Here is a 12,458-nt window from a genome sequence, read left to right on the forward strand (position 1 = left end):
CTGAGTGCCATGTGTGCATTTGTGTCTTCATAACCCAGAGTGGAGCAGCCACCCCACGGTACTGAATGTGCTGAGCCACAAAACCCTTCTGCAGTTTGGTTTTATATCACGGAATCCCAGAAGGGTTTGGGCTGAAAGGGACCTTGAAGCCCATCCAGTTCCAACCCCTGCCATGGGGGGATTATGAGGAGCATGGTGGTTTCCAGAGGGAAGGGTTCTGGTGTCTCTTGGTTTGCTTGGAGTTGTTTGCTTGGATTTCTGCATGGAATTACTGAGAGTTCAGCCAAGAGCTGTGGAGAAGGTGGGTGGACACAGCAGCTCTGGCTTCAGGTTTATCAGACTCTCCAATTCTTATTGAAGATGGAAAGCTCTGTTTCACATTATCCCAGACAGTTTGGCTCTTCCCCGTGTCCGGGGATGTGGACTGGCTCAAGTGTCATTGAGTGTGTTCTGGAGTGGTTTATTTTGGAAAATATCTTTTCTTCCCATTTTGGGGCTGTGAAGAGACTCACAAAAACCCACTTGTTTCCTAAATGCTGCTGAGTTTTATAGGACTTTAGTTTGTTCTTGTAGTTTCCCTTTCCTCCTCTCAGTGTTTTTGTTTGATTCCCTCTGTTTTGGTGGAATGATTGATTTGTTTTCCCCCTTTCCCAGCAGCTGGGTTGGCAAAATCACAGAGTTTCACATTAGGGTAAAACACAGCCTTTTTTTTATTCTTGCCCTTTTCACTGCCTGGCAAGTTTAGCTCAGTACCTGAACCCCCAACCCCTCTAAGTTGCAGGAAACTCCCGTCCCAGCAGAGACCAGATCTGAATTACAAGGGGCACGTATTTTAGCCCGACCTGCTGTGGTTGATGATTAAATTAGGTTTTGGTTAAATGAGGTTTGGAGATGAAGGGATGACATGCCATGCATTTCAAGTTATGGAAAGAAACCCCATCCCAGTGCTCCTGCCGAGCCCCAGCTGAGCCCAGCGCCGGGTGCTGGGGGTGTGCTGGGAGCGTGTCCTGCCCACGCTGCTCTCCAGGGGCAGCGGTGACGGGGGGTCTTGTTTGAATTGTTTCTGTCTTCAATCCCGCAGATCCGAATCCGGGATCCAAACCAGGGAGGCAAAGACATAACAGAAGAAATCATGTCTGGAGGGGGCAGCAGGAACCCCACCCCCCCCATCGTCAGACCCACCTCCACCCCGACTCCGCCTCAGGTAGCGAAGGTTCCTCCTCCCGGGGCCTCTGCTCTGCTCTGCTCTGCTGTGTCAATCCCAATTCCTTGAGCTTCCAGCACCTGCATTCTCCTAAACTATCCATGTTCTTCAAGGATTGTTGTTTTTTCCCAAATGTGGTCGTTTTTACCACCTGCAGCTGGTCAGTGTGGAGCTGCAGTGCTGCTGCAATCCCCCCTCCCTTTGGATCAGCAGCAGATTTCAGAGCTTGTGAAGAGTTTCAGTGTTAAAGGAGGAGCCAGAATATCTGTGAGAAATGAGATGTTTTTCTATTAGTCCTGTGCACCTGGGGAAAGTCCATGTCACACATGTGATTGATTATACACCCTCAGATGCATCTCTGTCCAAACTAAAGACTTTCTGCCTTAGTGGTGCTGGTTTAGAGTCACCAGAAGGAGCAGGACTTGGGAATTTTCTCAAAGAGCCGTGATAAATCTGTCACGTTTGGCCTCTGTGTGTTCAAACTTAAAAACTCATTTTTCTGATGTGGGAAAAATCATAAATATCCCAAGCTGACGTTCTCCATAGCTCCTAAATCCCTTCTTGTCACACACCTTTGAGTCTGACCCCTTCAAGTCTCTGCCCGGGGGCCTGAGCAGAAGCCATGAAGGTTCTCCAGGTGATGGGGGGGCTGTGGGTCAGAGCCTGGCTGGAGCTGGGGTGTGATTTCTTCTTCTTCCATGTTCTTCCCTGCTGGATTCTTCTTCTTCCATGTTCTTCCCTGTTGGATGTCACCAGGTTTTGCCAGCTTTTTAGGTGAAACAGCCTATTTTGAGCTGAAACCTTCCTTTCCCCTCCACGTGTGAGTCGTTTCCTGCTGACTGTGCTGAGGCAGAAGCACGACCTTGCCTGGAGGTTGTGCTGGAGTGGGAGCTTGAGATTCCAGGAAGGTGTAACTGGGACCACTGAGGTGCAGCAAGAGCCTGGCCTGCAGGTCTCCCCTCCTGAGGCCAGTGGGATAGTTATGGATTTCAGTCATTCCCAGGCTCAGTCAAATCCTTTTGTCACCTGAAGGCACCACCTTGTGCTTTGTCACCTGCTTTCTCCTCCTCCATCGTGGGCAGCACCCGTTAAACTTCTTTCCATAAGAGGAGACACTGTAGGTGTCAAACATTGGAATCCCGGGAAGATCTTCCCATTTCTTCCTGCTAAACGACTTTCCCCATTGGAAGTGGGCAGAGCTGGGACCAGCCAGGCTTCCCGTGGTGTTCCTGCCCGGTGCAGCGAATCCAGGCACTTCTTACATTCTGAAATCTATTCTAAGACACTACAATTAAGTCAACCAGAAGGAAATAAATGTGTTTCAAGAGGAGGTTAACAAGGCTGAATTTTGAGCGGCTGTAATTTGTATGCAGAGCACAGCAGTGATGTCCAATCACCTCCTCCAAGGTATGCAAATACTCCTTTGTTTAATATCCAGCCTTCCTTCTGATGAGGTGCTTGGAACCACTCTTGGTAATCACAGAAGAGCTCTGAAATTGGGCTCCCTAGAAAAAGTTCATTAGTGTAACATAACTGAAAATTTAAGCCCACTTAAGCCAGGAAAATTCCAAGTTATTGTCCCAACAGCTTCTCTAAATCAAGTCTTGGGAGCACATTTAATATCTTGGATGAAGTTAAATAGAGCCTTAATAACTGTGCTCAGGGGCTGAATTGCAGCAGTGTGGGTGTTCCTGTTTTGAACAGGCTCAAATCAGGGAATTTTCAGTACTCAGCCATAACTATAGAGATGCTCATGGTTTATGGGCAGCTCCTGGAAGAGCTGCTGTGGTTTGTTCCACCCCCTGCTCCTGAGGGGCTTGGTGGGATTTCATCTGGTTGAACCCTCAGGATGTGAATGTACAACCTCAGGGCTTGGCAAGGCATCCCCTCCTCATCTAATCAACGTGACTCCCAGTCCAGTGAGATTTTAGAATGACACTAAATTCTAATAAAGCTTCTTTATGTGATCCTGGAATCACATTCATATTTAAATGTTCCAAGCACAGGGGAAGAAACTTCCTCGAGAAGTGCAGGAAGGCACTGCTGTAGACCACTCCCTGTCCCCTGTATTTGTAAAAGAAACGCTTTTATAATAAAAATAGGTTTCCAAATGTTCCATATTCCATTTAAATTCAAATTATTTTTTGATTTTTTTAAACTCAAAACTCTTTTTTTTTTGACTTCAGTAAAACCTGAAGCTTCAGTAACACATGCCTGAAGCACCTTCTTCTCTCAATAGATTAAGTGCTGAATAGCAAAAAATTCTTGGAATTGTCCAGAAAATGAGCTTTGCTGCCAAGATGAGCCCTGTGCTTTGAGCCATTTCTGTGCTTTTTGCAGCTCCTGCTCCGTGTTCAGCATCACTGACTGAGAAGTGCTTTAGATGGAGTTTCCCAGTGCTCCAACAGTGGGTTTTAATTACTTTTTAGCAATGAAAGTGCTTTAAAGTTCCTGCAAAAGAAGCTGGAGGGCTGTGGAGATATTATCTGTCCATTTCTAGCAGAACACTTACTTTCCACACTGTGTTTTTTGCTGGGAAAGTGAAGAAAACCCAGGACCAGGATCTGATTATAGTGTTTCCTCAGCACTGACTTCCACAGAAAATCACTTTTTAAAGAGTAAATGCTCTTACTTTCCTGGCAAACCTCTCCCAGGTCCCAATGAGTTTGTCAGACCTTGTGTTTGCTGGGTCTCTGGTGGGGTGGAAGAACCCAGGGCCAACCCTTGGAGCCTCATAAATCACGGAGTGATTTTCAATGGGACTTCTTCCTAGAAAGTCTCTAAATGCTCCATTTTGCAGCTGCAAGGCTCAGTGCAGAAGCACCACTTATTCGTTTGCACGACCATTCCCACAAAATAGATGAGTGTTTCCCACATTTCTTAAGGAAATACAGTTCCTGACCCACAAAGTTTCTGGGCTCACAGTTTCTTCTTCACTGGTCTGCTTTCGTTCATGGGGTTCTTGTCACCTTTTCCTTTTCCCCATGGATTTCATCCATACATTTCCTATAAAATGAAAGTCCTGATCTGCTGAGGGCAAGGGGAAGAATGTTCTTTGAACCTGCTCATTTGTAAAGCTGGGTTTTCCTTGGCCTCTTTCCTTCAGCTGGAGGTTGGGCTGCAGTTCTTCATCCATTCTCCAGCTGACTGATCAGGCTCGTTCCTGGAAGAGGAGCAATCCCAAAGAAAACTTCAACCCTTCACCCCTATTGAGATTTTGGTTCTTATTTTTCCAGATGTGCTTTTTCCCAATCCCCCTGAAATGGTAAAAATCAGTGTCTTGAAGATAATTCCATTGTTACCCTGCTCTGTGGAGATGAAACAGCTGGAAAAGCTGGAAATGGGAGGGAAAAAGAAGAGGAGCAGGTTGACAGAAAGTTTCTTTGCATAGGGAAATAAGTTTTTCCTGGATTTCTGAGAGCCTGTGTGAAAGCAGGAATTAGACACTCATGTCTTGAGCATTCTGATGGGTTTGGATTGTTTAAAAATCCCTTTTCCTGTCGATGTTAGAGGAGTTTTTGGGTGAGGAGCTGGGTGAGAGCTGACACCTGCAGGGAGCTGCCTGGCTTTCCACCTGGGATTAGGAAATTGAGATTTAGCCCCATTTTCTTCTTTTCCTGGTCCCTGGTGTGTAATTAAGGGGATTTTGTAGCTACCTTGCCCCGTCTGTGTTCACTCAAACAAGTGTCTCACCTTTGAAGTTGAGGGAGTTGGGGCAGTTACTTAATCTTCCTTAAATTCTGAGATTAAATACAAAGGATTTTACCAAACCTTCATGAACACAAGTGAAGTGTTTGCCCATTAATGACGGTAGTTAATTAAAATATGTGTTCTCTGCCACAGGCTGGGGCTCCTTCAGTCTTTCTTCGTACTTTGCTGGTCCTGCAGTTTTGTTCTTCCACACAGACAATCTCAGGCTCTCTCCGTGTTGTTTGGGAATCAGCTCCTCCTGCTCTGCCTTAAATTGCTGCCCAGTTGGTTTTATTCTCATGTTGCCCTGCAGGTCCCACCCCCAAGGCTGGTTGTGGGTGATTTTTTCATACAACCACCCCAAAACTGGGCGATTTTCCTGCTGATGAGTGATGTGTGTGCAGGGAGAGACATCTGTCCACTGTTCATACACTCCTACACACATCACCAGTGGATAAATACAGAGAAAAGGAAATAAATAGACATGAAATCTCTGAGGTGGTTGAAATAAATGATCAGTTGAGGAAGGAGTCAAGTCCCAAAAGGGAACATAAAAACATGGAGGAAAATTCCTGCTGCCCCTGGAAACTTAAATCACAGGGATCCAGGAGCCTTGGTGTGTGTCCTACATGGAGGAACATTCCTGCTGCCCCTGGAGGGAACGTTGGGAGAACCAAGTGTGTCGACAACTGTGCTGTGCTGTCTCTTCCTTGCTGTTCTTTTTTCCCTCTCCCTTCTGCCTTTCCTTCCCCTTCCCATGTACTTTTTGAACGTATCCAACCAACCTGTGCATCTTTCCTCTTTATTTTCGCTGCCTTTGGTTTTTCCTCTTTATCCCACCCCATCCCACCTCCCCACTTGCCTGTTGCTCCGTGTTTTCCTGTTCCCAGGCTCATTCTCACCCCTTTGTCCTTCCCCCCCAGCAGGTGCCCAGCCAGGTCCCCGAGCCCAGCCCTGCAGGATTTGGGGCCGTGGAGACCCCCCACCTCTCTGCCAGCACCCCCAGCACTGCAGCCACCGCCTCCAAGCAAGGTTGGTTCGGGGAGGTTTCCTCCCTGATTATTTTTAGTCGCTTATTTTTCCCCTCCTTTCTTGTTTTAGTTTGAAGGTTTCTGGCAGGGAGACAAGCAGGGAGCAGAAACAGGAGGGGAGGGACTTCTCTCTCTCTCCAGTGGAACATCTGAAGTGTGTTGCTAAGGGGATTAATTGGAATTTGCTAATGTGAAACTGGTTAAAAATAATTGTCTTCAAGCTTCTATGTCCTAAACGTTGTTTTAAAGTACATAGAAGGGTGAAACTCCTCTCACCCCTGTGCCATCCTCCAGAAAACACTGTTTTCAGTGAAATGCTTTAGCCAGAAAGGCTTTGGATCACTTGGATAATCAGCCATAGCAATGGCACAGAACCAGAGGATCATGTGGCTCCCCCAGAGCCGCTCGTGTGTCTGTCCTGAAGGAGTGGGCAATTTAAATTAAAAAAAAATAAAAATTAATGTGCAAAGTGGCTCATAAAGCCCAGAGCAAATTTTGCTGACTTTGGTAAAAATGGCACAGATGGAAAAAGTTTCTTGAAAAGCATCCCTTGGCCAGTGCTCTCGGGGACAGGGTGGGATTTTGGGATGTCTTGTGCAGGGCCAGTAGTTGGACCTGGTGATCCTGGTGGGTCCCTTCCAGCCCAGGATATTCTGGGATATACATTGGAAGGGAGATATTTTTAAACTGTTCAGAGGAGTGTCCCAGGAGAGCCGATGGACATTCCAGGGCTCTTCCCACACTGGAATTTCGTAGCCATTCAGAGCTTAATTCCTGATGTGTGTCCAGCTTCCTGTCAATGGGCTGGGTGTTGGGATATGGAGCTGTCACCACTCCTTGCTTCCTGGTTATCCAGGGTGTCACAGCCTCCAAGGGTTCCACCTGCAGCCACCTGTGCAGGGAAGTTGGGAAGTTCCATCTTCTCCTCCTGAGTGTTGCCTTTAAACTTTGAGCCTGCTGAGACCTTTTATTTCAGAGTATTTGGAATCATGGAATCGTTTAGGTTGGAAAAGTCCTCCAAGATCATCAAATCCAACCATTCCCTGCCATGTTCATCCCTAACCCACGTCCCCAAGTGCCACATCCACAAGGTTTTTGAACACCTCCAGGGATGGTGATTCTGCTCTGGGCAGCCCCTTCCAGTGCCTGACCACCCCTTCCATGAAGGAATTTCCCCTGATATCCAATCCAAACCTCCCCTGGCACATCTTGAGGCCATTTCCTCTTGTCCTATCACTCGTCACCTGGGAGAGAAGAACTAAGCCCCACAGCAGCACAGCTCTAGGAAGAAAAGGGAGGAAGCCAAGCTCTCTGATGTCCCTCGATCCCAACTGCAGCAGGTCACTGCTGGGGGGCCAAGGGCAGCATCCCTGGGGCTGATGTGGCTCAGAATCAAACACTGACTGCAGATGTTGCTCCTTTATGGCCCCAGTGAGACATCTCTGAACTGCTGCAGTGTCTAGAAATGGGCTGGAAAAAGCTGAGAAAGGACCTTTGGGAGATGATCTGGTCCCATCTCCACTGGAAGTGGGGCTGTGGCTCCATCTGGATCTTGGTGCAAACCTTCAGTGTCCCTGTCAGCTGAGGGGGGGGGCGGGTTTGGTGTCCCTCAGATCCACTGTGGCTGTGCTGGCTCAGCTCACAGGCTGCTGCTGCTGCTGCTGCCCAGCTCTGGCACAGCTGCTCTTCCCGGCCCACGTCCCCTCTGCCGACATTCCCAAGTCCCTCTCGCTGCCAGGGACATCCTCTGAGTGCTCCATGGTGCTGGTGGCACTGCTGAACACGATGCAGGCACTAAAATGCCCTCTGGAGAGAACTGATGCTGAGCTGTAAAGCCACAGAATTCCAGAACATCCCCAGCTGGAGGGACCCATAAGGATCCTCAGGTCCAACTCTCTGCTCCTCACAGGACCACCTACTACTAAACCAGGACCAGGAGCTCCTTGAACTCTTTATCTCTGAAAATCCAGCACTTTCCATCACAGTATTTCACCTCTCTGTTAGAAAACATGGATCTCCAGGAACAAACAGGTCTTCTCCCTCTTCTCTCTCTTTAACTTAATCCCTTCTTAGGCAAGAGTTGGACTCGATGATCCTTGTAGGTCCCTTCCAACTCGGAATATTCTGTGATTCTGTGGACTGTGAGCAAACTGGAACTAAGTGTTTATTTAGTTACAGAACTCTGACAGTGCTGGTTTAAATATAGATCAGGACTTGACTGGGGTTTAACACTGCCAAGCTTTCCTGTGTTTATCTCTGTTCCATCCCAGAAAGAGTCAAACATTTGTTCCACTCCAAAAATTGCTAAAGAGCACATTTATGTAAGCACTGCAGGGAGAGCCCTGGAATAACACCCAGAGCATTGGGCCAGGGCCTGGGGGGGCAGAGCAGTGCTGGCTTGGTGTCAGTCATAGACATTAATTAATAGACACCATTAATATTATTTGAACTGAGCTGGTGACTTGAGGGCAGCACAGCTGTCCAGAAACACATGCCAAGGTATCAAAATGATTTTTCACTTTGATGTTGAGCTGGTTTTGCTTCCCAGATCTAACCAGTGATAGATGGATAGATGCATGACTGAAGTGTTTATTAAAACCAGCATTGTTGTTTCCCTGAAGTCCCCTCTGCTGTGGATCAGATTCCCCCCTGTGCCCTTCACCTCCTGCACTCCTTCGCCTGCACTGGAGTTTGGTGTCAGGGTTTCACTCTGATTTTGTGGTACCCTGTGGTGGTTGTGCAGTTGTTGGTAACTGTGAGCAGCATTTGGCCCCTTCCCACGGGCTCGTACCGGGAGTGGAGCCGCGTCCTGTGCCGGCAGAGCCGGCCTCTGCCACCCCTCACTGCCAGGATCTGCTGCTGGCTTGGTGCTGAAGTCATTCCCAAGGCTGGATTTGGCATTGCATTGCGTTTTTCTTTAAAAGACAAGCATTTGGCATTTCACAGGATCCCAGAATGGTTTGGGTTGGAGGGACCTTAACGTTCCTCCCGTTCCAGCTCGCTTCCATGAGCAGGGACACGTTCCACTGGACCAGGTATAGGAATTGCTGCTATAATACCTTGAAAAATCACATTATTTAGATGCCCCTGGTGTGGATATACCAGCCAGGCTGCTGGAGGCAGGGATACTGCTGGAGAATCCAGGTCAAGCCAAAGGCTGGGCATGTGGAACCTGGCTGCAGGCCAGGCTGTGCAGGAATTGCAGTGGGATAGAACTGCATGGCATCAGAGCTGCCCACTTTTACTGCACTTGCACAGTTTCAGGGGGATGTTTGGAGTATTATCCTCGTTTTAAACCTCTTTCCAAACCCTGCAATGTATCAGATGTGGAGAATGTACAACAGGGTTTGTGGAAAACTGACTGATGTCACATCCCGGAGTTTGGGAAGCTCCAAAGCCCCTCTGCTGACACTGGTGCTGCCTCCTGAGTGTTTGCATCGGGACAAAAGATGGAAAAATGGCAACGAGCCCAGCAGTTACTGTCAGATCAACACCACAGAGCAGAGAGGAATCCCTGTATCCAGTAAAATCTTCCTCATCCCCAGCTCTGGGCAGTCTGTGCCACCGGGACCAGCCAGCAGCCCAGTCCTGGCTTTTCCAGGGGGAAGGCAGCAGGGTCTGTCTGCTGAGTGTGTGAAAGGACCCTCAAGGAATAATTCTGCAAAATTTATATTAATGTGGAGATTTTAAAAAAATATCTCTTGATCTTTCCTCCTGCACAGCCTGGAGCTCCCAGAAATACTGTCTAAGTATAACATGAGGAAGGATCTCAGCATATTTAGGAAGAGGGATCTGATCCAGCCGGGGTGAATCCCGTTGATTTTCCCTCCCCGGTTGTGTCATTTCACGTGACTCTGTCACACTTGGCAGGGATGGGTGATCCTTCTCCAGCACTTGGAAGTTTGTTCTCCAGGATGGGGGTTCAAGTTCAGATTTGCTTCTCGTTAGCCAAATCTGTTCCTTTGTTCTCTGAAATCCCCCCTCCTCAAATCACTTTTCTGATGGAGTGTTGCACACACAGCCTGGAGCTGTGGCCAGAGAAGGTGTGGTTTGAAGGCAGTGAGTTAAACCACTGGTGTCAAACCCAGCTGTGCATTTTTGCTGAGTTTTATCTCAGAATGTTTTTCTAGACACTTCAAATGCTTTTTTTTTTGGAGCATTCTCATTTGACTCGGGGAGAGAATATCCAGGCAGTTGTTAATAGCAAGCTGTGAATGCCAGGAATGCTCCCTGAGTTCCTGCAAAGGACCTTGCAGAAAGCAGAGGTGACAAGTTTTCTTTTCTCAACCAGTTCCTGGGTCCTTTTTCTTCTGTGGAGCCTCCAGAACCAAACTCAGCTGTTGGGACACTCTCTCCCATCTCTTTCCTCCTCCCAAGCCCTCTCCCTGGGTGCCTCATTAAATTGCTAAACTACTGCTTTGGCCCTGGTCCTCTGTAGTGCTGCTGACAGCTGGAAGAAGAGCTTGTTATTGCTCCAGCTATTCCTAAAGGTGGGACTCGATGCTCCAGGCAGTTTCAGATGGGTTCTCCTTCAAAAACCCTTTGGTTCTTCTTCAAAAATCCTTTTGTTCGCCTTCAAAAACCCTTTCCCTGCAGCTGAGTTGTTGAATAAGCCCCAAATGGAAATCCAGCAGAGCTGAAGAGCCCAAGAAAAGCCAAACCTCTTCAGTTCTGCCTGAATTTGGATGATTTAGGGTCAGTTGTGGCCTTTGATTTCCTAATCTGAAGAGCAGGGTTTGTGACTCTGGCTTTTCCAGAATTATTTTTGCTGGTGTGACAGTGGCCTGAAGGAGTTTAGTGTTCCTGCAGGATCCTGAAAGATTTGTGGCAAAGGAGTGGGAAGCAGCCCAGAGGTGCAGCAGAGCTGTGGGAGCTGCGTGATGGGCACGGCAGGGACGGTATCGCCGGGTCCCTCTCTGAGCACAGCGTCAGTTCAGGGCTCAGTATTATTCTCTGGGCACAATATTTTGGGGTTTGCTTTGATACATTTCTTCCTAACCTCTCATGTAATCAGTTTAACCCATTCCCCTTTGTCCTGCCACTCTCTGTCCCTGTAAAAAGTCGCTCTCCCTCTCTTTTATAAGCCCCCTTTAGGCACGGGAAGGCCACAATGAGTCTCCCCAGATCGTTCTCTTCTCAGGATAGCAGGGGTTGCGTTTTCAGCTTTTCTGTCTGGACTTTTCCTTTAGATGCCAGATGAGCTGCAGGTGCCTCTGGTGTCTCCTGGAGCTTCCTGGCAGAGAGCAGGAATGGGAACCGAGGGGGTTCAGACACCGAGCCGGAACATGGGGTTGCCTTGCTCTTTGTAACATTGCCTTTTTATTCTCCTTTCCCAGAAGAGAAGCCAAAACCAGATCCAGTATTAAAACCACCTTCTCCAGTCCTCAGACCAGAGCCTGCTGGGGAGAAGAAAGATCAAGCTGGCCAGACCACAGAGGCCTCTGCCCCCGTGGAGACCCCCCCAGAACTTCCTCCTGCTCCATCTCCTCTCCCGGCCGCTCCCGCCGCTCCCGTGGCAGCTGCTCCTGCAGCTGCTGCCGCTCCTGCTGTCACCGTGTCCAGCAAGGCCCCAGCTGAGCCGGAGGAGAAATGCGAACTGGCTTCCCCGCAGGAGGAGGCGATGCCCGCGATGCCCGCGATGCCCGCGATGCCCGCGATGCCCGCGATGCCCGCGCCCAGTGCCACGCCCTGCCCGGCCCCGGCGGAGCCCGTGCCCGCAGAGGAGCCGAGCGCCGAGGGGAGCCTGGGGGGTGTGGAGCCCAGCAGCGTAGCAAGTAGCGATTCCCCAGGGCCCGGCGGTGCGGAGCTAATTAACGAGCTGATTAACGAGGCCGGCGGCGTTAATGACGCGGGGGCTGCTGCCCAGGGCGGGGCAGAGGGAGCCCAGCCCGAAGCTGCGCCGTTGACTGTGGAGCCGGAGCCCCCCGAGGCCCCCCCGGCAGAAGGGGACAGCGTGCCATCATCTCCCAGTGCTCTTCCCGCCGCTCCCTCTCCTCCTCCCACCCCACCTCCCACCCCGCCGCCTCCCTCTCCTCCGGTTGCCGTTGCTGCTGTTCCCACTACAACTCCTTCTCCACCTCCTCTCCCGTCTCCGAGTGCCCTCCCTGTTGTCCAGGGGGATTTAGAAGGAGAGGAGAGCACAAGAACTACTCTTAGCGAAGAGGTGAAAGATGCTGAAAAGAAGGAAGAGCCAGAAGCTGATGGGCAGCTGGAGGAGAGCGCGGAGGCTCCGAGTGTCAACTCGAGCAAGAGTCCTGTCCCAGGTAAGCCTTGGCACCGTGGGCTGGTGTGGAGGATGAAGGAAAGGGGCCTCTGGGGTTCTTCTTCCAACAGGTGTTTCTACTGGAAAAATTCCTGCTGTGCTGCGTAACTGTTGTGGTCGCAAAGTGCTGATCTTGGTTTGCAGGGATAAAACACTCTCGAAGTTGTTCCTAAAGGAGGCCCCTGGCTTGGATGTGTGTCCTGGGGTGGGATGGGTTTGTGTGAGCCAGAAGGGTTTGGCTTTCACGGTGACACAGGGCTCTTGGAGGGGG

At 49.6% G+C, this 12,458-nt stretch overlaps 1 protein-coding gene across 9 annotated transcripts in view; it reads left to right on the forward strand.

The window, feature by feature from the left end:
- Positions 1 to 12,458, forward strand: part of EIF4G3 (eukaryotic translation initiation factor 4 gamma 3) — a 143,691-nt gene that overhangs the window by 87,373 nt on the left and 43,860 nt on the right. For 8 of the 9 annotated variants that reach the window (XM_017833446.1, XM_017833441.1, XM_017833439.1 and 5 more), the window contains 3 exons: positions 1,082 to 1,204; positions 5,818 to 5,926; positions 11,262 to 12,188. In XM_017833446.1, coding sequence (XP_017688935.1) covers positions 1,082 to 1,204; positions 5,818 to 5,926; positions 11,262 to 12,188 — 1,159 coding nt within the window. The remainder of the gene's footprint in view (positions 1 to 1,081; positions 1,205 to 5,817; positions 5,927 to 11,261; positions 12,189 to 12,458) is intronic. The other variant, XM_017833438.1, reaches the window with a different exon arrangement.

The sequence above is a fragment of the Lepidothrix coronata genome, unplaced genomic scaffold (genome assembly GCF_001604755.1).
Source record: "Lepidothrix coronata isolate B3197 unplaced genomic scaffold, Lepidothrix_coronata-1.0 Scaffold214, whole genome shotgun sequence".
NCBI lineage: Eukaryota > Metazoa > Chordata > Aves > Passeriformes > Pipridae > Lepidothrix > Lepidothrix coronata.